The sequence below is a fragment of the Salvelinus fontinalis genome, chromosome 26 (genome assembly GCF_029448725.1).
Source record: "Salvelinus fontinalis isolate EN_2023a chromosome 26, ASM2944872v1, whole genome shotgun sequence".
In the NCBI taxonomy this organism is placed as follows: Eukaryota; Metazoa; Chordata; class Actinopteri; order Salmoniformes; family Salmonidae; genus Salvelinus; species Salvelinus fontinalis.
This window is the reverse complement of record NC_074690.1, coordinates 34138657-34162651: the sequence shown is the minus strand read 5'-3', so window position 1 is coordinate 34162651 and position 23995 is coordinate 34138657. Positions and strand designations below refer to the sequence as shown.

General features: G+C 38.6%; 2 protein-coding genes across 7 annotated transcripts in view; one reads left to right on the top strand and one right to left on the bottom strand.

Annotated features, from left to right (window-relative positions):
• The first annotated feature begins 275 nt into the window (after nucleotides 1-275).
• Nucleotides 276-18163, top strand: LOC129824160 (cyclin-dependent kinase 5). Of its 2 annotated transcripts, none has more exons than XM_055883580.1 (12): nucleotides 276-1525; nucleotides 2585-2673; nucleotides 3043-3110; nucleotides 3304-3364; nucleotides 3578-3634; nucleotides 9791-9886; nucleotides 10065-10139; nucleotides 10251-10347; nucleotides 15227-15298; nucleotides 15489-15547; nucleotides 15761-15841; nucleotides 16519-18163. In XM_055883580.1, the coding sequence occupies exons 1-12, from the start codon at nucleotides 1423-1425 to the stop codon at nucleotides 16603-16605; spliced, it is 945 nt and encodes a 314-aa protein (XP_055739555.1). In that variant the 5' UTR covers nucleotides 276-1422; the 3' UTR covers nucleotides 16606-18163. The 2 variants fall into 2 exon arrangements, with proteins under 2 accessions (XP_055739555.1, XP_055739556.1); XM_055883581.1 differs by lacking the exon at nucleotides 276-1525 and adding an exon at nucleotides 1532-2049.
• Nucleotides 18164-20132: 1969 nt separating this feature from the next.
• LOC129824159 (acid-sensing ion channel 1C-like) overlaps nucleotides 20133-23995 on the bottom strand; it is a 196138-nt gene continuing 192275 nt past the window's right edge. For 2 of the 5 annotated variants that reach the window (XM_055883577.1, XM_055883575.1), the window contains exons 10-11: nucleotides 23255-23307; nucleotides 20133-21976 (exon numbers count right to left, since the gene is read on the bottom strand). In XM_055883577.1, coding sequence (XP_055739552.1) covers nucleotides 21898-21976; nucleotides 23255-23307 — 132 coding nt within the window. In that variant the 3' untranslated portion in view covers nucleotides 20133-21897. Of the gene's footprint in view, nucleotides 21977-23254; nucleotides 23308-23995 lie in introns of those variants that run through there. The other 3 variants (XM_055883576.1, XM_055883578.1, XM_055883579.1) reach the window with 3 other exon arrangements.

The window sequence follows — 23995 nt, the reverse complement described above, 5'->3', positions numbered from 1 at the left end:
ATCAAGTTGTAGAAACAAAGGATTATCAATAGAAACAGGATGCACCTGAGCTACATTTTGAGTCTCATATCAAAAGGTCTGAATACTTATGTAAATAAGGTATTTTTTAAATTCTTTAAAAAAATAATTTAGCAAAAAATTCTAAAAACCCTTTTTTCACTTTGTCATTATGGGGTGTTGTGTGTAGATTGATGAGGGAAAAAAACAATTTAACCATTTTTAGAAAAAGGCTGTATTGTAACAAAATATGGAAAAAGTCAAGGGGTCTGAATACTTTCCGAATGCACTGTACTTATATATGAGTACTTATATTATATGAGGCAATGTATTTTTGGAGCCGTTCATGGACAGTTTTGAATAAGATAAGTCATACAAATAAGCATTGGATATTAAATGCTCCAGCAATCAAATATAATTTTTTGACATTTTAGTATTGTGCACATGCTAGGCAGAGATGGTAGGGGGACTCACAACTCATAAACACATCATTTTTTGTCTATGTAGAGTAAGTTGATGGCAAGGATCTTTAAACCATCTGAATATAGATATTCATTAGATATTTTTTGAAGGTTGGGTGAAATTAATTGTTATAACATGAACATTTTCAAACATCCAGCACTTGGGAAACATAGATCAGAGATGGCCAACCCTTCTGGAAAGCAAGCAGGATTTTCTTCCATCCCTATTGTAAAGATAGAGTTCACCCAACTGACAAAATATAAAATCTTGGTGTCCTTACCTTGAAAGCAGTCTATGGACAAGGAAACTGTAATCTATGATGTGGTTACCCACTGCCATCAATATAAAAATGTCCTGTGCAGAGACTTGGCGTAGTGGTAACACTCCCCGGCACGTGTCACATACAACTTTCCAACTGAGAACAGGGATCAATCCATACTTCCAAACGTCTCCATGTTTCTAGCATTTTGCTTGTCTCCCGATCTCATTTCATTACTGTATGAATAAAGTGTCAAACCACCTAAAAAATATGTTAAAAAAATATTAGCATACTTTACATTTCACCCAAAAACCTAAAAGTAACAAAGTCGTTGAATATTGGGTGTTCATTTAATGTTCAAAGCATCCTGAATACACCCTGGTCATAGGCCTTAGCCATGGAAAAATACGTAGAATTGCAGGAAATTAGCTTTAAAACAGTAAAATCTTCCTGGGGGAGGACCCCCAGTCCACCATCTAGGGATTGTGTCAGGGGGCAATGAAATTCACATGGCAAAACTGACTCCAAGCTTTCTTCAAAAGTTGTCAGCCCTGACTTTGAAATAGCACAAAACTAGACCTACAATGTGAACTGAAAATACTTGCCGTAATGTACTTTTGTGAATAGTTTGATGTTGTAAAGTGTATAATGTTGCTTTAGTTTAATGGTCCAATGTCAAATTCCATTTTATACAAGCCAAATGTATGGGTGGACAAACGCGATCATATTTTATTGTGCCCCGAGGCTGCAGAAATTGCAAGTGCTCATGTGCTCTTAATAGGAAGAGAATACTAACCGTACAATACAGTATGTGATTGTGGTTTTAAAAGGGTTACTTGGACCTGACCTGTATATATCAGTAAATTTAGCAAGAATTTGAGGGGGGCATGTATAATGATCATTGTCTGAACAGATAATACGATGTGAAAATGGTGGATCTAGGCTAGCTAAATCCATTAACAGGCTTCTTAGAACCGGATTTAAACAGGCTGTTTAACTGGACCTCTGATTGGGGATTTATTCAGGAGGGAACATTGCAACAAAATTGAGTATTGCTTTTTATTAAACATTTCTGATTGACCACATGAGAATGACAGTGAAACAGGTTCTTAATAATAATTTTTGACTGGGAATGGACGATTTTGCATGCAGTTCATAATCTGGCCTTTAGATGCCCATGTAGCAGCATCATTGTAGCTGAGAACAGCTAGCTAACGCGTATCACAAATATCCCCAAACCCTGGGGCTGCTTTTCACTAGTTAGCTAGTTAAAGACTAGTTTTATTGACAAAATATGCAGAAGTATGAAAAGCTTGAAAAGATTGGAGAGGGTAAGTGTCTGTTTCTTTACCAGGATTTCTCTTGCTGATAATGTTTTCCGTTAGCATTGCTATGACTGCTACTAGCTAATAATAATAATAGCTAGCTAATAGTAATGTTAGCAGCCATCATATCCGTAATTTTAAATGACAAGTCATTGCTAAGTGACACGTTCGATAGTGTTTAGATATTTGGTAGTATTTACTAACGTTAGCAGCAAGCATATGTTACACCGACAACATTTAGCTAACGTTAGTTACCTACATTACTAGTAGCTAGTTGTCTGACGCGTTAGCTTGCGTGCTAACAGAATATAGCTAGTTAGCTAGAAATATGTTGACGTATCTATAAAAAGATGTAACACAATTTATATTCGTCGGAATCTAGTTAAATTCGTTGAAGTTAGCTGCTAGTTAGCTTTTCATTATTCTATGTAAATAATGAAAGTAGTTAGCCCAGTCCTGGGCAAGTTAGCTAGCTACCTTGCTAATTAACACAGCCCATTCAGTCAAGCTAGTTAGCGAACGTTGTGATTTCTTTCTCCAGGTACATATGGAACTGTTTTCAAAGCAAAAAACAGAGAAACGCATGAAATCGTGGCTTTGAAAAGAGTGAGATTGGATGACGACGATGAGGTAGGCATTTTTGAGACTACAAATACAGCTACTTTAGCTTGCTGTCCAACTGGTTAGCATATTTTTTGATGTCTCAATTTGGTTACTGCTGTACGCTAGGGCGTATTCATAAAGCAGATTCTGTTGCAAAACGTTTCACACACACAGCATCAAGCCCGAAGAGAGCTCCCACTGCAGGTAAACACCAAGAGACACCACTGCAGGTGTGACATGTTTACTGGTCTGTTTGATAGGACTCGAGTTTTCAAATGACACCACTTTGTCACCTGCTTATGACTGCAAGTATTTTTACAGTGCCACGGAGGGACCCAACTAAAATTATGTTTTAGCAGCTGTTTGGCTAATGATTACACCCCTTGTTTCTTGTAGGGGGTCCCAAGTTCTGCCCTGCGAGAAATTTGCCTCCTGAAAGAACTGAAGCATAAAAACATTGTGAGGTAGGTCTGAAGTGAAATTGGTCAAATTCTGAAAATACATAGCTAGCTAAATGTATTTATGCCATAGTATAGTTAGACCGGCCTGACTCAGTAAGTAGTAGTAAGTTACTTTTCAAGCGTGCTATAATTAGCATTAGATTAAATATCTAGCTATGCGAAGAGTTTAATTGACAATTAATTTGGTTTTCCCTAGGTTGCATGATGTTCTGCACAGTGACAAGAAGTTAACATTGGTGTTTGAATTTTGTGATCAGGTGAGGGTTGCTTGGTTGCCAGATGTATGCAGATTACATTATTGTATAAAGAGGAGTTTGTAGTTATGACAATTTACCAATAGACTTGACTGACCATTTTAAAGTAGATGTGACCGCAGGTACAACTATAAGGGTTTTGTACTTTTCACTAGTTTGATATGATGAGAAGAAATGTAATGTTGCTTATAGAACTTGTGACTTTTACAACCACAGGATCTAAAGAAGTACTTTGACAGCTGCAATGGAGACCTAGATCCAGAAACGGTCAAGGTGAGTCATTGCTATTAGGTCCTGGCACAATTATCGTGTAACCAACAATAACCGTAAAAAAAAAAAAAAATTGTTTTTTTAAACCGAGATGTTAACAAAGCTGTGTTGTAGATCATTTTCTAAGATGCATTATGATCCATGACAAGCTCGAAATACTTTTCTACAAAAATGACAGTTATGACAATAACCATGTCCATTTGCTTGACACAGGGATGCAAACTAGTGACCTTTAGGTGAAATTCGCTGTTTTGAGGCCAAAATAGGTGACGTAATGAGCAGATCAAATAATTCAGTTTGTGTGAAAATTAACTGGCTAATATAGTCAGACAGCTAACGTTACAACATCAGATGAGCTAACGTTAGTAACCTAACCAATTTGCTATAGTATTAACTGGTATACGACTCCTCGCCGGTGTTGTGCCGAGAATCCCCCCCCTCGCGTGAACGTGCATGCACTCAGTTTTTCATTGCTGCAACTTGCTTGCTAGTTGAGTTTTCTGATCACGTTAGTCGGTTTGATTGCGGGGGAGGCATTAGTAATGTCTGCAGTTTTTGGTTTGGCTATCTGTTTCAAGTGTATTAGTCTATAAATAAATCTCTTTGCCAAAATTCATCATCTCTCCCATGTCTTATTCGACTTGTAGTTGCTCTGAAATGTTTATTGCTTGCCTACATTCTATGTTTAATATAACACGCATACGTTAATTATTAATTTTGGTTTCCTATCCTGACGTGAAGTTTGTTCTATAGAAAGTATTTGACTCTAGCCACGAAATTAAGGAAATTAGGAGGTGGGGGGAAGAATGTAGGCAAGGTCATTTTCTTGCCTGCTGAAATCCCCCCCCCTTCTTTCGTGGGACTGCAAGGCTGGCACACTTATGAATAATTTTGGTAGCTCATGTTGACCAGTAGTGTGTGTGCCACAAAGTATTTGACTCGAGCCACAAAATTAAGGAAGTTAGAAGGGGGGTTTGAGCAATGCCATTTTCTTGCCTGCGAAAGGGGGGGGGGGGGGGGATTCTGGCAGGGGGGAGATTTTCGGCACAACACTGATCATCAAGTTATAGCGCGGTAGTTGCTCACTGGACCCTGGCCATCTGTGAATGTTACCTAGCGAACTAACTATCTGTGAACTAATGTTTTCCCTCTATGTGGTTAATTTTCAGAATGAGAGAAATAGGTGAAAATGAGGCGTTGCTTATTAAACAAGTGGATTCAGGGATCAAGTGGAGCTGGGGCCTGGCTTATTATGCTGGATGCCAATAGAAGTGAAAGAAACGCCACACACTTTCCCTCTTTCAATAAAGTGGATAAAAAGTGGGAATGCCACTGGTGTACTTGCTGCCTGAAAGAGATTGTGCCAACAAAGGGTATCATGCTCTGCTGGCACATTGTAGAACTGATGTCCGCAGGCAGAAGGTGTACAGTGTAATAATGTGCAGTGTAGCCCAAAGATATTGCTTTTGTTGTGTTGAACTTGACAGTAACACTTGTGTGAGTGGGGGGGGGGGGTTTGCACACATGTAGCCTTGTGCACTTATTCGATGTCTACTATAGTGGCCACTATAATAGAGCAAACAGAATGCCTGTTATTTTCATTATATTTCTACTTTAACCCTAGGATGCAGAGTAAACATGGCGTCCCACGAATGGATATGCCGGGTCAAAATGACCCCATAATGTAATATCTGTTTTATTTATATGGGTCTAAAATATTATCAATTTTGTGGAACATAATTATTTTAAGTGATTTGTACCTATCGATAATTATTTTGTTTGAAATGTTTTTAGTCGCTCTTCAACAGTTTGATACACATTTCAATGATAATATAGTATGAATATTCATAACAGCTATTGAAAATATTAGCATCTTTTTCTTACAATCCATCTTACAAAGTTTCACATTCAACCTTTTAGTGTGAAGAACAAAATACAGTGGCTTGCGAAAGTATTCCTCCCCCTTGACATTTATCCTATTTTGTTGCCTTACAACCTGGAATTATAATAGATTTATTTGGGTGTTTTGTATCATTTGATTTACACAACATGCCTACCACTTTGAAGATGCAAAATCTTTTTTATTGTGAAACAAACAAGAAATAACACAAAAAAACAGAGATTGAGCGTACATAACTTTTCACCCCCCCCCCTCCCCCCCCAAGTCAGTACTTTGTAGAGCCACCTTTTGCAGCAATTACAGCTGCAAGACTCTTGTGGTTTTCTCTATAAGCTTGGCACATCCAGTCACTGGGATTTTTGCCCATTCTTCAAGGCAAAACTGCTCCAGCTCCTTCAAGTTGGATGGGTTCTGCTGGTGTACAGCAATCTTTAAGTCATACCAAAGATTCTCAATTGGATTGAGGTCTGGGATTTGACTAGGCCATTCCAAGACATTTAAATGTTTCCCCTTAAACCACTCAAGTGTTGCTTTAGCAGTATGCTTTGGGTCATTGTCCTGCTGGAAGGTGAACCTCCGTCCCAGTCTTTAATCTCTGGAAGACTGAAACAGGTTTCCCTCAAGAATTTCCCTGTATTTAGCACCATCCGTCATTCCTTCAATTCTGACCAGTTTCCCAGTCCCTGCCAATGGGGAAAGCAATGTTTTTTTTCTGACTGCTCTTCCGTGAAGCCCAACTCTGTGGCGTGTATGGCTTAAAGTGGTCAAATGGACAGATTCTCCAATCTCCGCTGTGGAGCTTTGCAGCTCCTTCAGGGTTGTCTTTGGTCCTCTTCGTTGCCGCTGGTTAATGCCCTCCTTACCTGGTCCGTGAGTTTCGGTGGGCGGCACTCATTTACATTACATTACATTTAAGTCATTTAGCAGACGCTCTTATCAAGAGCGACTTACAAATTGGTGCATTCACCTTATGACATCACTCTCATCACTCTCTTGGCAGGTTTGTTGTGGTGCCATATTCTTTCCATTTTTTAAATAATGGATTTAATGGTGCTCTGTGGGATGTTCAAAGTTTCTGATATTTTTTTTAATATAACCCAACTCTGATCTGTACTTCTCCACAACTTTGTCCCTGACCTGTTTGGAGTGCTCCTTGGTCTTCATGGTGGTGTTTTCTTGGTGTTGCCCCTTGCTTACTGGTGTTGCACACTCTGGGGCTTTTCAGAACGTGTGTATATATACTGAGATCATGTGATCATGGACTTTATTTCTACTTCTACATTGGCACACACTGTACAAAGATTTTTATTTTGTGTTATTGACTGTACGTTTGTTTGTGTGTAACTCTGTGTTGTTTTTGTCGCACTGCTTTGCTTTATCTTGGCCAGGTTGCAGTTGTAAGTTAGAACTTGTTCTCAACTGGCCTATCTGGTTAAATAAAGGGGTTATATTATTTATTTTTTTACAAATTATGTGACTTCTGAAGGTAATTGGTTGCACCAGATCATTTTTTTTTCACCTTTATTTAACCAGGTAAGCTAGTTGAGAACAAGTTCTCATTTATAACTGCGACCTGGCCAAGATAAAGCAAAGCAGTGTGACACAGACAACAACACCGAGTTACACATGGAGTAAACAATAAACAAGCCAATAACACAGTAGAAAAAGAAAGTCTATACAGTGTGTGCAAAAGGCATGAGGAGGTAGGCAATAAATAGGCCATAGGAGCGAATAATTACAATTTAGCAGATTAACACTGGAGTGATAAATGAGCATATGATGATGTGCAAGTAGAGATACTGGTGTGCAAAAGAGCAGAAAAGTAAATAAAATAAAAACAGTATGGTGATGAGGCAGGTAGATTGGGTGGGAAATGATGGACTATGAACAGCTGCAGTGATCGGTTAGCTGCTCAGATAGCTGATGTTTAAAGTTGGTGAGGGAAATAAAAGTCTCCAACTTCAGCAATTTTTTTGCAATTCGTTCCAGTCACTGGCAGCAGAGAACTGGAAGGAAAGGCGGCCAAATGAGGTGTTGACTTTGGAGATGATTAGTGAGATATACCTGCTGGAACGTGTGCTACGGGTGGGTGTTGTTATCGTGACCAGTGAACTGAGATAAGGCGGCGCTTTACCTAGCATAGACTTATAGATAACCTGGAGCCAGTGTGTCTGGCGCTGAATATGTAGCGAGGGCCAGCCGACTAGAGCATACAGGTCGCAGTGGTGGGTGGTATAAGGTGATTTGGTAACAAAACGGATGGCACTGTGATAGACTGCGTCCAGTTTGCTGAGTAGAGTATCTATTTTGTAGATGACATCGCCGAAGTCGAGGATCGGATAGTCAGTTTTACTAGGGTAAGCCGATTCTAGATTTGATTTTGGATCGGAGATGTTTAATATGAGTCTGGAAGGAGAGTTTACAGTCTAACCAGACACCTAGGTATTTATAGTTGTCCACATATTCTAGGTCGGAACCGTCCAAGGTGGTGATGTTAGTCGGGCGGGCGGGTGGTTTTACTAGCGTTTAAGAGCAGTTGGAGGCCACGGAAGGAGTTATTTAGGGGCTTCATAGCAAAGGGGGTGAATACATACGCACACGCCACTTTTCCATATTTTTTTATTTCTTGAAACAAGTTAATTTTGGAATTTCACTTCACCAATTTGGACTATTTTGTGTTTGTCCATTACATTAAATTTAAATAAAAATCAATTTTTAAATTACAGGTTGTAATGCAACAAAATAGGAAAAACGCCAAGGGGGATGAATACTTTTGCAAGGCACTTTAAAACCACCTTAAACATGTTTTTATAATATTTCAAAATATTTATTTGAAAATCCAAAGTTCATCATCAATATAAACGACAACACTAACAATTGTGAATTCAGAAAACATGAACACTAAAAGGGACAAAGTGTGCGTGTGTGATGCTTACTTATGCTGTCTTAGTCCATGCATTTGTTACAAACCACAAGTTTGCAGACGGATGTGTTGCATTGAACACCAGCAGCTAACTTTTCTATCCTTTACACTTGGGCAGAGCTGCCACTTCTTCTTCTGGTTCCGGCTGCTCTGAGTGGTGGTGGCATGGCTCTCTTTCATCACACCATAAATATTTTATTAATTACTTGGATTTTATTGTTGTAGCAAAAAGAAAGGTCAGTTTGACGAGTGCAATGCAGTGATTTCCATAGGAAATACATACATTGATGCAAAAAAACAATTTTTTACTTAAATAAGAAAAATAAAAAAACACAACTAGGATGTTAGAACATTAAGACACATTATTTAAGGAACTCCTGGAATATTAGATGACATTTTTGGGGATCAATACAGCAACAAAAAAAACATGACCCGGCATATGCATCCTAGGGTTAGGATGTTTTTTCCCCGAAATGCAATATTTAGATGTGTGTGTGTGTGTGTGTGTGGTCACAATCATTCTATTATAAAGGCTGTCATGGCTACCTGCAATATTAGTGTTTTGTTTTAGTTTTTTTCAAGACTTGAGTGTCATTTGCAGTAAAGTCTAGGCAACAAATAACATTGGATTGCTTTCCTTACAGTTTTTAGTTGGGTTCGGTTCACATGAACCACTTTTTATTTTACACACAGAGACTGATCATGTAGATCATATTCTTTGTTGTTTAATTGGTTAATCTGCATTTCCCCCTAGCAGGGATTTTTTGATTGTTTCAGTGCAACAACAAAAAAGTGTCACAATTTTGGGCCCTCACCAGTTTGCATCCCTGATGACAATGAATTGTTACCCCAAATTCCGTAATCGTCACGGCCCTAATTGAGATTCAAATAAGGAGCAGAATATGGCTCTAATGATGTCCCATCAGTAGAACTGTCCCTTCAGGATTTTGTGGCAATATGTAATTATTTTGTTTCAAATGCGCTGACAAGGGGAAAAGTTTGTTGACGTGTGGCTTGATTGAACCATATTATGCGGTAAAATGTGCAGTGATTGGTTGAAATTGCTAACCCTCTTTTTGTAGAAATTGCTAACCCTATGTTTCAGTCAGTTTTATGCGATATTGTGATGAATTGACTGTTTTAATGCTGTGATTGGTCAAATTTGCTAGCCCTTGCATAATATGCAGGGTATTGTTGATTTTGCAATCGCAAAATTATAGCTCAGAAGAATACCTCCAATGACTCTAATTGATAGTGAGAATACTGTAGTATTACTGGCTTGTGTTTCTGTATCTCTGTGCTTAACTCAGTCTTCCCCTACTTTCTGTATGTGCAGTCATTCATGTACCAGCTGTTGAAGGGGCTTGCTTTCTGCCACAGTCGGAATGTTCTCCATAGAGACCTGAAGCCACAGAACCTTCTCATCAACAGGGTAAGTCAGTGGAATGTTGACTGTTTTTAATTTCTAGTTCTAGAAAGTCCTAAAGTACACATTGTGCTGTATACTGTATGTCTGTCTTAGCTGAAACAGAAATGTTGTTGCTTAGTTAGTGAGAAAAGTATTTCCCTTTTTAAATAGCCTACAATGTGGTATGATTTGCTTAATTTAGAATGGGGAATTGAAGCTGGCTGACTTTGGCTTGGCTCGAGCCTTTGGAATCCCAGTGAGATGTTACTCAGCAGAGGTGGGATATTGACTACATGTTTATATGCAATTACATGATTCATTGGGATACTGGCAAACAATTACTGGCCTAACTTACTGGTGACACTCAAGCTTCTCTCTCTCTCTGAAGGTTGTGACGTTGTGGTATAGGCCCCCAGATGTGCTCTTTGGTGCTAAGCTTTATTCTACCTCCATTGACATGTGGTCTGCTGGATGTATATTTGCAGGTATGTGTAACGTCAAGGTTCAAATTGAGATGCGAATTCAAGGGGGATGATCTTACGGTCTGTTCATACCTGTGTTTATAACGCTCAAATAAGTTGGGGCCTCTGCAGACCTGCCAACCTGCACACATGTTGCTGCGTACCAAGCACGTCATTTGAAGTCAAAGTATGCTGGTATGAAAAACTACCCTAAAATACACAAAAAGAGGCATCTCGTTGGCACTTTGTGGTTTTTGACTCAGCCGTCTGAAGTTGAAGCAGAACCAGTCAGAGGACTCAGTCGAGGAGAAAAAACAGAGGAAGAGGCTAATAGACAATCTTTGGAAATAATCTCTAGCCCTCCGCTCCTGTAATTGTAGTACTATTTTCCTCCCTCGAGCTGGATGGCATCTCTCCACTTCGCATACCACTGCTGTATGAGGAAAAGGGTAGAAAAAATTGTGAAGTTGAACAAACTGTTTGCCAAATACATGGACTAACAAATTGTATAAGTTAGGCAAGCACATAACCAATATTATTTTGTAGTTAGTGCTTTTAACTAAGGCGTCATTATAACAAAGGTATTTGGCTACAAAGTTTAGTCAACTAAGCGAGAACACTTTCTAGCCCACACTTGCTTTGATTTCCCCAACGGTAGTAGGCACGAGTGCATTGACAAGCAAGGAAACGTGCAGTGTTCAGGTAGTTCTGTGCACATCGCTGCGTGGATGGAAACAGACATGACAGAGAGCTGTTCCGCTAATACCATCCTTCACAGGTTATGTTGGACTGTGAAAGTTTAGTAGGCCTATGTTAATGAATCAGTTCTTAATTGACCTTTGATATACAGTACCAGTCAACTTTGGACACACCTACTCATTTATTTGACTATTGTCTGCATTGTAGAATAATAGTGAAGACATCAAAACTATGAAATAACACCTATGGAATCATGTAGTAACTAAAAAAGTGTTTTAACAATTCAAAATATATTTTAGATTCTTCAAAGTAGCCACCCTTTGCCTTGACAGCTTTGCACACTCTTGGCATTCTCTCAACCAGCTTAATGAGGTAGTCACCTGGAATGCATTTCAATAAACAGGTTTGCCTTGTCAAAAGATAATTTGTGGAATTTCTTTCCTTAATGCGTTTGAGCCAATCAGTTGTGTTTGTGACAAGGTAGGGTTGGTATACAGAAGATAGCCCTATTGGGTAAAAGACCAAGTCCATATTATGGCAAGAACAGCTCAAATAAGCAAAGAGAAATGACAGTCTATTGTTACTTTAAGACATCAAGGTCAGTCAATCCGGAAACTTTCAAGAACTTTGACAGTTTCTTCAAGTGCAGTTGTTAAAACCGTCAAGTGCTATGATAAAACTGGCTCTCATGAGGACCACCACAGGAAGGAAGACCCAAAGTGAGCTCTGCTGCAGAGGATAAGTTAATTAGAGTTAACTGCACCTCAGATTGAAGGCCAAGTAAATGCTTCACAGAGTTCAACTAAGAGACACATCTCAACATCAACTGTTCAGATGAGACTGCGTCAATCAGACCTTCATGTTAGAATTGCTGCAAAGAAACCACTCCTAAAGGACACCAATAAGAAGATACTTTTTTTAGGGGGTGGATCAGCTTTAATATTGCGGATAGATTGTTGCTTCCATCAATGTAATTGTCTGTATCATTTCCAGTCCCCTATATATACACTACCGTTCAGAAGTTTGGGGTCACTTAGAAATGTCCTTGTTTTTGAAAGAAAAGCACTTTTTTTTTGTCCATTTTTAAAATAACATAAAATTGATCAGAAATACAGTGTAGACATTTGAGCCTGTAATCGAACCCACAAATCCTAATGTTCCTGATACTCAACTAGTCTAAAGAAGGACAGTTTTATAAGTTTTCAGCTGTGCTAACATAATTGCAATAGGTTTTTCTAATGATCAATTAGCCTTTTAAAATTATAAACTTGGGATTAGCTAACACAACATGCCTTTGTAACACAGGAGTGATGGTTGCTGATAATGGGCCTCTGTACCCATATGTAGACATTCCATTAAAAATCAGCCGTTTCCAGCTACAACAGTCATTTACAACATTAGCAAGGTCTACACTGTATTTCTGATCAATTTGATGTTATTGGACAAAAATGTGCTTTTCTTTCAAAAACAAGGACATTTCTAAGTGACCTCAAGCTTTTGAACGGTAGTGTACCTACATATGTTTTTTTAGAATATACCTTCCTTTATTATTCCCTGCAAACCCTACCACCCCTCCCCCAATTGGAGTAAACTACTAATCAATAACACTTAGGCTTCAACTTACAACTTATACATACTGTACACATTTTACAGACACAATCTATTTTACATTAGTTATATTTTGTTTTTAGTCCTGGCCTTCCTCTATTTGTGATGTCCATCCAATTTGATTTCTATTTGCCATATATTTGTAACTGCTGTTTCACAAAAGTTCTAAACCTAAATACATTTTACAGACCACGTATGTTTTACATTTGTTATCTTGTTGTTATTAGTCCCTTCAGCTCCATTCAACCCCTCCCATCTATCCCTTAATTTCTATTTGCCATATATTTTTCAGCTGTGCTGTGATGCTTCACAAAAGTACTGAACCTTTCTATTCTCATAGTTTCCTCAGATTGTAAATTAAAGAAAAGTTTGCTAAATAATTATTATATTATTGATTGACTATGACTTTTCAAATCACCCAGTATTGCTATCTGCTGCATTAGCTCTAGGGAAATGTTGCAATTCTTCAGCCATTCCTTGACCTGTGACCAAAAACGAGCTGCATAAGGACAGTACCAAAATAATTTATCTAATGACTCTGCCTCCTCGCAGCAAAATCTGCAGAGCTGGGAAGATTGTATCCCCTATATATATATATATATATATATATATATATATATATATATTTAAACATTCTATTGGTTTCAAGAATTTTGTATAATAATTTAAACAGAAACATTCAAAGTTTTGAATCTGGCGCCGTGTTGCGTGTCAATTCATAAACAGTGTGCCATGGAATCGGTACATTGCAAATCTCTTCCCAACTATTTTGCAATTGCTTGGGCCAAGAAACCCGAGCAATGGACATTAGAACGGTGTAAATCTGTCCTTTTGGTCTGAGATTTGTTTCCAACAGCTGTGTCTTTGAGACGCAGAGTAGGTGGATGGATGATCTCTTCATGTGTGGTTCCCACCGTGAAGCATGGAGGAGGTGGTGTGATGGTGACACTGATTTATTTAGCATTCAAGGCACACTTAACCAGCATGGCTACCACAGAATTCTGCAGCGATATGCCATCCCATCTCGTTTGCGCTTAGTGGGACTATCATTTGTTTCAACAGGACAATAACCCAAAACATACCTCCGTGCTGTGTACGGGCTATTTGACCAAGAAGGAGAGTGATGGAGAGCTGCATCAGATGACCTGGCCTCCACAATCACCCTACCTCAACCCAATTGAGATGGTTTGGGATGAGTTTTACCACAGAGTGAAGGAAAAGCAGCCAACAAGTGCTCAGCATATGTGGGAACTCCTTCGAGACTGTTGGAGAAGCATTCCAGTTGAAGCTGGTTGAGAGAATGCCAAGAGTGTGCAAAGCTGTCATATTTTGATTTGTTTAATACTTTTTTGGTTACTACAAGATTCCATGTGTTATTTCATAGTTTTGATGTCATCACTATTATTCTACAATATAGTAAAAATAAAGAAAAACCCTTGAATGAGTATGTGTGTTCACACTTTTGACTGGTACTGTAGCTGTATGTCAAAAGTAGGCTGCTAATGATGTGGTAATAGCCCAGTCAGTTCACGATGACGGCATGTTGAATGAATGGTATTAGTCAGACCTAACTTGATGGATGAGGTCAGGGATGGAGACCTGAAACAAGCTCATATAGGCCTAGTTCAGTTGTTTCATATTCCAAATAGCCTAAAGTAAGCCAGACTACTACATTGCATCCAGTAATTGAATTAATTTAGAATTTTGTCCCCAAACAAAATTAAGAAGTCACTTTGCATTTTCACAAGACCATCAATATAAATACACCTATTAATTAGAATAATCATTACCCCTAAATTTAACCAAGAAAAAATGTGAGGTCATTGAGACCTCAATTTAATTTAGGATGAAATACTCGACCACTGTTTCCAAACTTCAGCCCTCCTTTTTGTTGTAGCCCCGGACAAACTCACCAGGTTCAACTAATTGAGGGAAGGATGATTAGTTGACAAGTTGAATCAGGTGTGCTTGTCCGGGGCTAAAATGAAAATGTGTACTCTAGTTGGGAAATAGTATTTGACTAGACAACTGTGTTGGCTACATTTGTTTGATATAATTTATGGCAGTTACAGTTTTTGTTTTACAGGTTTTTCAAAATGCTCTAACTTCTTGAGGGGGCCACTGACATTAACTTTTCTAGTGAGCTACTGAAGACCAGCCAATTCCCAAGTACCCATAACGGTCTATAGCCGGACTCTCCAACCCTGTTCCTGGAGAGCTGGCCTCCTGTAGGTTTTTGTTTTGACCCCAGTTGTAACTAACCTGATTCAGTTTATCAACCAGCTAATTATTAGAATCAGGGGCACTAGATAACGGTTGGAACGAAAACCTACAGAATGGTAGCTCTCCAGGGACAGGGTTGGAGAGCCCTGGCCTATAGCCTACCATTCATACTGGGAGTCTTCTGCCAACATCATTATTAGGCTAAAAACAGGTGCATTTGCCTATGATTTGATCTGTGGGGGTGTCACACGCTCGCTGCCATGGGGTCCAACGCCACGCTGAAGTGGTACTTATAAAAATGATTTAAGGTTGGCAGGTCTGCCTCCTGCCTTTTTTTGAATCTTCAATAACTTTTATACATTTTTTTATTTAGAGTTGGCAAACGCTGGAAGGCCCCTTTTCCCGGGTAATGACGTCGACGACCAGCTGAAGAGGATCTTCAGATATCCTTTCCGAGATGTTTTCGATAGTTAACCACCAAGTTCAGCACACTGTCCATTTGTTGTGTGGTATGTAGAAACAAAACACAGGAACTAAAGTTGGTCCACTTTGTTGAGATGAATCTATTGTAATGACTAAACTTGACGAGTCCTATTTAGTGGTGAAAGTCATTCCTTAACGCTGTTGTGGCACATTGTTGGGTACACCAACTGAAGAGCAGTGGCAGACAATGACAAAGCTCCCAGACTACAAGGTAGTCAAACCCACTCATTTTGTGAATTACAGTTGATTATATAGAAATTCATGTTTTCTACTGCCTGACAGAAAAATGTGAATATATGATTTACAAGCTATGAGATTAATGGCAGTTTCCAGATCACAGATTCATCTCTAAGAGAAGGAACAAAAATGTTCTGCGCTGCTGTTTGTTTACATCCGTTACCCTTATTGTTCTTTTTGTCTACAGCCGTACCCCATGTATCCAGCCACGACCTCACTGGTGAATGTTGTCCCCAAACTCAGTAGCACAGGACGGGATCTGCTGCAGGTTAGTATTGCCCCCCAACTGACCATTTATATTATTCAGTATACAATGTATTATCACGCTATACCATCCCTTGATGTTAACATCAATTTACAATCCAATGTCCTTCACTCTGCTATTGTATAGCTCTGAATTCATAGGTTTGCACAAATACCCACACAAGTGGCATTAAAACAACATGCATGTGTCTGGAGTTGTGTAGTTTGTAACTAGTTGACCGCTTAGCTGGGAAAATCAACTTACCACTAGGTGGAGCCAGTGCAAGGCTTTTTCCCAAACCTAACTTGAATCAAAGACAGTAGAGTATGAATTTTATTAATTTAACTAGGCAAGTCAGTTAAGAACAAATTCTTATTTTACAATGACGGCCAAACCCTTCTCTAACCTGGACGATGCTGGGCCAACTGTGCGCCGCCGTATGGGACTCCCATGAAGATACGAGACTAAAACTGCTTCTCCAATAGAAATCTTCGATCACACTTGTTGGTGATGTCATAGCGACGTTGGCTAACAAAGGAAGAATTTTGTACTTCTCAAACCCCATACCCTGTTCTGTTTCGCAAGCGTTCCCGGAAGTTTCGCGATGTTGCATGTATGGGTTTAGAAACTGCTTGAATGCTCAAGAAATGTTTCCGTACAAACGCAAATTTGAGTTGCATTCTCTTTTTTTCTTCTTTTAGAATCTGTTGAAGTGTAATCCTGTCCAGAGGATCTCTGCAGAGGAGGCATTGCAGCACCCCTACTTTGCTGATTTCTGCCCACCGTAGATGAGATGCCAAAACACACGTCACTTAACTGAACCTCAGACATCGGAATCAATCCTCTTTCTCTCCATCTTCTCTACAGGACCTGTCTATCCTGACTCCCTGCAAGACTCATCTTCCAGCAGCACCCGTTTTAACTAAGAGACTTCCTTCCCTTCAGTATATCCTGTTGTGCCTCCTAATGGAATTAAGTCCTTGTGTGCTCTGCAAGATTTTAGGTTCTACTAGCAAGCCTGTTTGTCTTCTCTTTGTCTGTTAAGCACATTAAGCGCACTGACATAGGAACATAACATGTAGCGATGAACAATTCTGGACCCGGAGAAACAGTGAATCCTTCTGAGCCAATAGCTGCACAGCAGAGTAAGCGGTTTGAACAATTGCATTAGTGTGCTGCATAATGTACTGGCAAAAATGTAGTTATTTGGATACATTCTTCAAATAGTGTTTGTGCCACTGCTGTTAACTTGTCAATATTGCATTAATAGTTTATGATAAGATTGGAGACAGTCTTCCTTGTCCTTCATCATAGTCTAAACCATTTCCCACTTACTTTAATAGGAGGTTGTAAAACAGAGGGGAGGTTTATTTATATTTATCAGTTAATTCTCAGGCTCTCTATTTAGCTCTTTGTATTTGATTTTTTGTGTGCACTTTGGGTAAATGGCATTTTCTTTTTTAAAAGTTTAGATCTAGTCCCGGTCAAGTAAAGTTGAACACAAAGATGGGGTCAACATATGTATTATGAACAGTGGACCATACGTACTTGAGTAATTGCTTTTATTTTTTAGTTTCATTTTGTAACTTTCTACCATCTTTGCGCTTTGACCTGATGTCTTATAGTTTAATGAAAGTGAAGTGAGAGCGGAGGAAATCCGTTGATACCTAATATTACTACATTACCATTGTTTTGCACCACTGCCTTTAGCTGTGTTCACGCAGATGGGTAACTTCATTTTGGCAAAGAACTAGTACGTTTTGCAGTGTTATTTTACTCCAGATAGTCACTACTTATCCCACGAAAGCCAACATGTTTAACTCCTATTTGAGGTTGCTGTCAACTACCAAAACTTTGGTTTTGATCAATAGGGAAAATATTTCATTTTGATGTAAGAGAAAAAAATAATAGAATGCATGTATTTATTGATAATTGAATGTCTGCTTATGTATGCATTTAGTCTCTTTTTTTTTATATACAACACATTACCTTTCATGAGTTGCAATGTTCTCCTTATTAAAATAATGAAATGTGTGACACTTAGTTCTTTAATGCTTTTGCGGCGTGTGTGTGTTTGCATCCGAGTTGAGTTGGAACATCACAAGATTCCATTATCACATGTAAAGACAAGCAATTCCCCGTGCTTATTTTAGAAAAGAGTACTGTAGAATATTAGTTTAAATATGACATGATTTTAATCTTTATTTAGAATGACGAGTGAACTTTGCACTTTCCTATTATCATAGTTTTATTGTAGGACTTGGGTTAAGTATTTAGACAATTGCTGTCAGTCAGTTGTCTTGAAATTTCAAAACACGACAGTTCAATAAAGTGGACTCAAAGGTTGTTTCTTGTTCTGCTTTTTGTTGTGGGGAAATTATTTAAAATTTGCCCATTTATTTTCTGTTAAAGTCGAAACTGAGCCCTGTCAATGTCAGAGCTGGGGCACGGTGGAGAAGATGTCCAAAGTGGAGAGCCTTTGTTGCAACTTTCTGCCCTACGCACCAGCAGGCGCAACAGGGATGAGTGAGTTTCAGTTAAGCTGTTACCATGGATCACGACCAATGATTTTAAAGTTACCTTTAGCCCCAAATATTATTGCCAAGACCCCAGTTACACAACCGGTCCAAGTAGTTGAAGGAAGCCATATGGAGGGAGGCATTGTAATATCACGTGTTGTGTAGTGGTGGATGATCTGATCTACATTGATTAACCGATGCACCAAACAATGCTGATTTATATTTCCAGATAATCCATCAAGTTTAACGTAAGATTGAGAACATTACACTTGATAAAGAGAGGGTATTAAGTATTTAATGACTACTTAAGGTCAATCACAAATGATATATCACATATACAGTAAATAGAGCCAGATTAACCTAGTTCAGTTCCACAGCTGTCTGTAGGCCTCCAACAGGGTAAGACATACTATAATCCATACTCAAGCCTCGTTTATACCTGGTGCTAACATGTGTCTTTTGTCCTGATCTTATCCTCGTTCTGATTGTGCCCACATTGTAGCTTGCAGATATCCTGTCCCTCACTGTAAACGATATGCTCACTGTATGCAAATCATTTCACAGATATTCTTTCAAAATAATATTTAATTATTTATTTTAAGCCACATAAATTATATCACACATAAAACAAAAGATTAAACAGTACATCATCGCCTGTCAATGATTTTAGAGGGCGGGATTATGATGATTTAGATGGTTTCACTGTCCAGATCTGTCTACACAATGCATCTGACTACCTCCGGAGGAGGTCATGAAGATCTGATCACAATGCGTCTTTCAATCGTCTACACCTGTCTAAAAATGTGGGCACAATCAGAATGTGGACAAGATCAGGACATTGGACGCATATGAGAACCAGGTATAAGCAGAGCTTCTGTGAACTCTAGTCTTACAGAAATATAACATACAATAACTTGACCCGCAAAAATTGGTCAGAAAACATCCCCGCGTCTCATCCCCATGTTCAATACTTCATGGTCACTGAATATTGCACAACCCCAAACCTAATTTTGTCATGATGATGCTGCCAGTTGAGGACTTGTGAAGCATCTGTTTCTCAAACTAGACACTGTAATGTACTTGTCCTCTTGCTCAGTTGTGCACTGGGGCCTCCCAATCCTCTTTCTATTCTGGTTAGAGCCAGTTTGCGCTGTTCTGTGAAGGGAGTAGTACACAGCGCTCTACGAGATCTTCAGTTTCTTGGCAATTTCTCGCATGGAATAGCCTTCATTTCTCAGAACAAGAATAGACTGACGAGTTTCAGAAGAAAGTTCTTTGTTTCTGGCCATTTTGAGCCTGTAATCGAACCCACAAATGCTGATGCTCCAGATACTCAACTAGTCTAAAGAAGGCCTGTTTTATTGCTTCTTTAATCAGAACAACAGTTTTTAGCTGTGCTAACATAATTGCAAAAGGTTTTTCTAAAGATCAACTAGCCTTTTAAAATGATAAACTTTGATTAGGTAACACAACGTGCCATTGGAACACATGAGTGATGGTTGCTGATAATGGGCCTCTGTACGCCTTTGTAGATATTCCATAAAATAACAGACATTTCCAGCTACAATAGTCATTTACAACATTAACAGTGTCTACACTGTATTTCGGATCAAGTTGATGTTATTTTAATGGACAAAAAATTTGCTTTTCTTTCAAAAACAAGGACATTTCTAAGTGACCCCAAACTTTTGAACAATTGTGTATATATATATAGCTTGGATAACTGTGATGAACAGGAACCGTAGCATAAGAGCGTTTAGACTGACAACAAAGATAAAAAGGTGTGTACATGGGAAGGTGGTTAAATATACAGTTTATTATATTTGATCATTTACACATCACAAACTGACTGTTATTTGAGTCTTATTACATGTACTGAAATTTCAATAACAATAGTATATAATAATGCAGTTATACAATGTGTTTCAGTGTTACAAACCAACTGAACTGAATAGAATGTTTTTGAAGCACTGTAATAAACTGTCTCGGTGTCCGGTCCTGAAATTGAATGGAAGCTGGAAGACACTTGAGGTCAACTTGGGTATCAACACAGATTAATAGGCAATCCTTGGGGTAGGCCATCGTGTGTTCGTATGGCAAGTGAGCTGCTCCCATCCAAATGCAATGTCCTCTAATTCCCTTATGGTGCAACAGCAGTAATGGATATTTCTATATATTTTTTTTTGCTTTTAAATATATCAACATACGAGCAAGATTTAATTTCTTATTTTTTATCTAGTATTTACACATTTCAATCAATATTTAGAACACCACCTTGAAAACATTTGTATTTCACTAGTTTCCAATAGAGAATCTATTACTATCACAGGGGACTTGTGCTAATGAGTGTTTTTGTAGCAGTTTAAAGCCATGGCCATGGAACAAAACCATTTCAACACCCACATATGTTAACTTTAAGGATGGGTGCATCGTCTTGCTTGTTTATCTATTCTAATGAAAGTGGTGAAAAAGCGGGAGGCCAAGTTATAGCAGACTCCTGTGAATGGTGCTCTTTTCCAGTGACAGTCCAGCCAGTCTGATAACACTATCCCCCCAAAAATGAGAAACCACGACAGAATAACATTTAGTCATTGATGTGAATTGTTTTTCAGCAGTAAACAGATAGAAAACATTGAGCGGAGCACTATACATAACCATGGACAATGTTCCTATTTTCCAAAAATCTATGGAAAAGTTTGTGATTGTTCATTTGTGCAAACATACACACTTGTTTCCCCCTCTTCAGTATGTAACTTGTAAACAAGAATGGCATTCAGTAATCTTGCAAAAGCGTATCGTCTTGGAACCTTACGCAAGAGGCTTTCATCACTTGGTTTTATACTTCAAATCAATGACATGATCAAGAATCTCAGAACAGAATCATTTGAGTACAACAAGGCAACAATTACAACAGCAGTCTACTACTGGGATTCAAGTCAGCTCCTTTGAGCATTGTGATCATAGTTGAGTAGGCATCACTGAAATCTGAATTATCTTACTCACATTGAGGTATACTAAATGAAAGAATGGTACCAGAAAGATATCTTTCAACCTCCTCTCTTGTTCTATTTATGAATGGACCTGGATATGATGATGCTACACGTGCTAACCCTCGCTAGCCTCTCGGTTCGATATTCAGCACACCAGAACGGACTGTGATTACAAAGGTGTATAAATTGAGATAAAATGAGACCGCTCTGAAGGCCTTTCCATTTACATTACTAAGCTGAAACTTTAATAGGCTGATTAAACCCGATTCAAACACACTCTAATGTCACCCTGTTTAAGAGAATGCAACATGAACGAAACATCCAATACAGAGTGTAGAGTCGGTGCCTTGATATGGCCCTATCACCTGAGTTCTGTTTTAAAAGTGGTTTATTCATATGATAGTATTCTATTTCTATTCAGGCAATTCACAGATCCTACTACTCTTTGAGTATTTATCACTGACCATGTTGGTAATAATATATACGTTATTTCACAGTTTGCTGTCAAACCCCAAAGATCCCAGGTCCCACCCTGTTTTATGTTGTCAACAAGCAAACTCCTCAAAGTTGCCTAGAGTCGGGTGACGAGGTAACATGTTCGGTGTGAATCCGAGACTGTCCGAGTGACTCCGGAGGGTGTCACAGGTGCTCTGTAAGACAAAGTAAGGGGGAAGAGGAGTTGAACCGTATTAAGGGATGGGTGATGAGAGAGTGAGGAGAAGAGGAGAGAGGCATGCGGGTCACAGTAAAAATGGGAGGGGATGTGACATTAACAGGAAAAAAAGAACAATAAATAAATGAGTATTCAACATAACCAGGACCAAGTGGAAAACAGAATACAAAAAGAAGTGGCATAACATGATGTTAACCATCGTTGATGCATCAGACAGGAAGATGGTTGAAAGCATAGTGTACACATTGACAAAATAATTCAATACAAATGGGATAACATATAAAGAAAAATGATTAAAGTGGTAGTGCAGGGGATAGTTACAATAGGTCAGTAATGTTTCACGGCATGGGTAGAGAGATGAAAGAATATGAGAGAAAGATAAGAGGGGTATGGTATGGGCGAAGGAGGGAAAGAGAAAAGAAAACATTTTTTTCAGTCCTTGTCTCGATATTAGTATCTTCATTTGTACATGGTCATTGACACACACATAATGTTTGCGTACGTTTAGTGCAACTGCGGTTGTTTCAGTTAATATATTGCTGTTATGTGGGTTCAAAAGACGTAATAGCCAAAGATATAGATAGCTATTCCAGCAGATGAACAACCATTTCATTTGGTGCAAACGGCATTGCATGCAGACCTGTGATAGCATCACTAAGGAATGCATCTAGTGATGTTATTGGGCACAGGATCCAGTACAAATGGTCCCCTAAAATGGACCTCGGTCCTGCAGGAAAGCTAGTAGGAAATAATATCGATGATCCCTGCGGATCGGCTTTTATTGTACTATCTACAACTAATTCTGTATTTATACATTTATATTTTTCTCAGGAAACTGCATTTTATCCTAAGGGAAGGAAAGCATCTTCAGAAACAAAAAGAAGCAAGACTGTATTGCTGACTAGAAAAGTCCCAAACGTTCTTAACAGATGTAGAATCCAACCAACTAATTTCTTATAATAAACCGATAATAATCTTGGGAATGCAAATTGATTTATGGTATTGAGAGTCATTGATTTCCAAATGGTATCTACAGAGGAAAATGCATTACATTGGCTATAATATCATTGACCTATTGCTGTGTTGGAAAAGCACATTTATAAAGTGATCACTACTTTAAAATCAACCACCAAACCAGCTTTAGGTGAACCAACATCTTGTTAACCAGAAAGGAAATGTATGAAATGGTTCCCAGAATGTCTGAAAAAGAAGGACAGTATGGGAGGGAGGATCTATTATCAATGGGGTTTGCTACCTGGGGGCATGATTAGGCGTGACACCAGGGCTGGTTGGGTTCTCTGGAAACTCCTGGAATAGACATGATGAAAAAAGAAAGATGAGGGTGACCCCAAAAAAATCAAATGCAGAGCTGATAAGTAAAACAATTGGCTCCAAGCAAGTTTGTCTTTGCAAAACGGCTAGGCCTACAGCCCTGTGTAATCGATTGAGAATAGACAAGAACGCTGCACACTAATACCTAAAGGTCACAGAGAGCTACCTCCGTTCAGCCATTTGATTTCAATGGAAGTTTCAAAAATCAGATCAATTTGAGAAAGCAAGGTACCATTGCTAGTCTCTGCCATGTATGTTTTGTAATGCTTAAAAAAGGGTAGACATTCATCATTCAATAATATAAATCACAAACATACTGTATCTTGTTATGAAAATGGTTGCTCTTTGCTCCCTTCATTTTAGCACATCTAATGTACTATGTAAAGTAAGTAGTCCTAGAACTATTATACCACTACATTTAACACTCATGTGCATGACTTATCTTAGCATACAGTAGGTTGCACTGTCTCATACTGTTTTCATTTAGCACTTAATCTAATGTAGATTGACTCACTGGGTGGTTAGAGAGGAGAGAAGGTGAATGGAGTTGGCAGAAAAGAAGGGGAGGATTGGAGAACATGAGAGTCAAAGGTATCACAAATGGCTTATCATTATGTTTTAATGCAAAGAAAGCCTTCAATAATGGATGATTCCATGACATGGG

What these genes read in the sequence shown, in the direction of transcription:
- LOC129824160 (XM_055883580.1), top strand. Translation starts at nt 1,423, where the DNA reads ATGGGTGGACAAACGCGATCATATTTTATTGTGCCCCGAGGCTGCAGA. An exon ending in TGTTTGAATTTTGTGATCAG is followed by an intron (nt 3,365 to 3,577) that starts GTGAGGGTTGCT and finishes TTACAACCACAG; the next exon opens with GATCTAAAGAAGTACTTTGA. An exon ending in AGAACCTTCTCATCAACAGG is followed by an intron (nt 9,887 to 10,064) that starts GTAAGTCAGTGG and finishes TGCTTAATTTAG; the next exon opens with AATGGGGAATTGAAGCTGGC.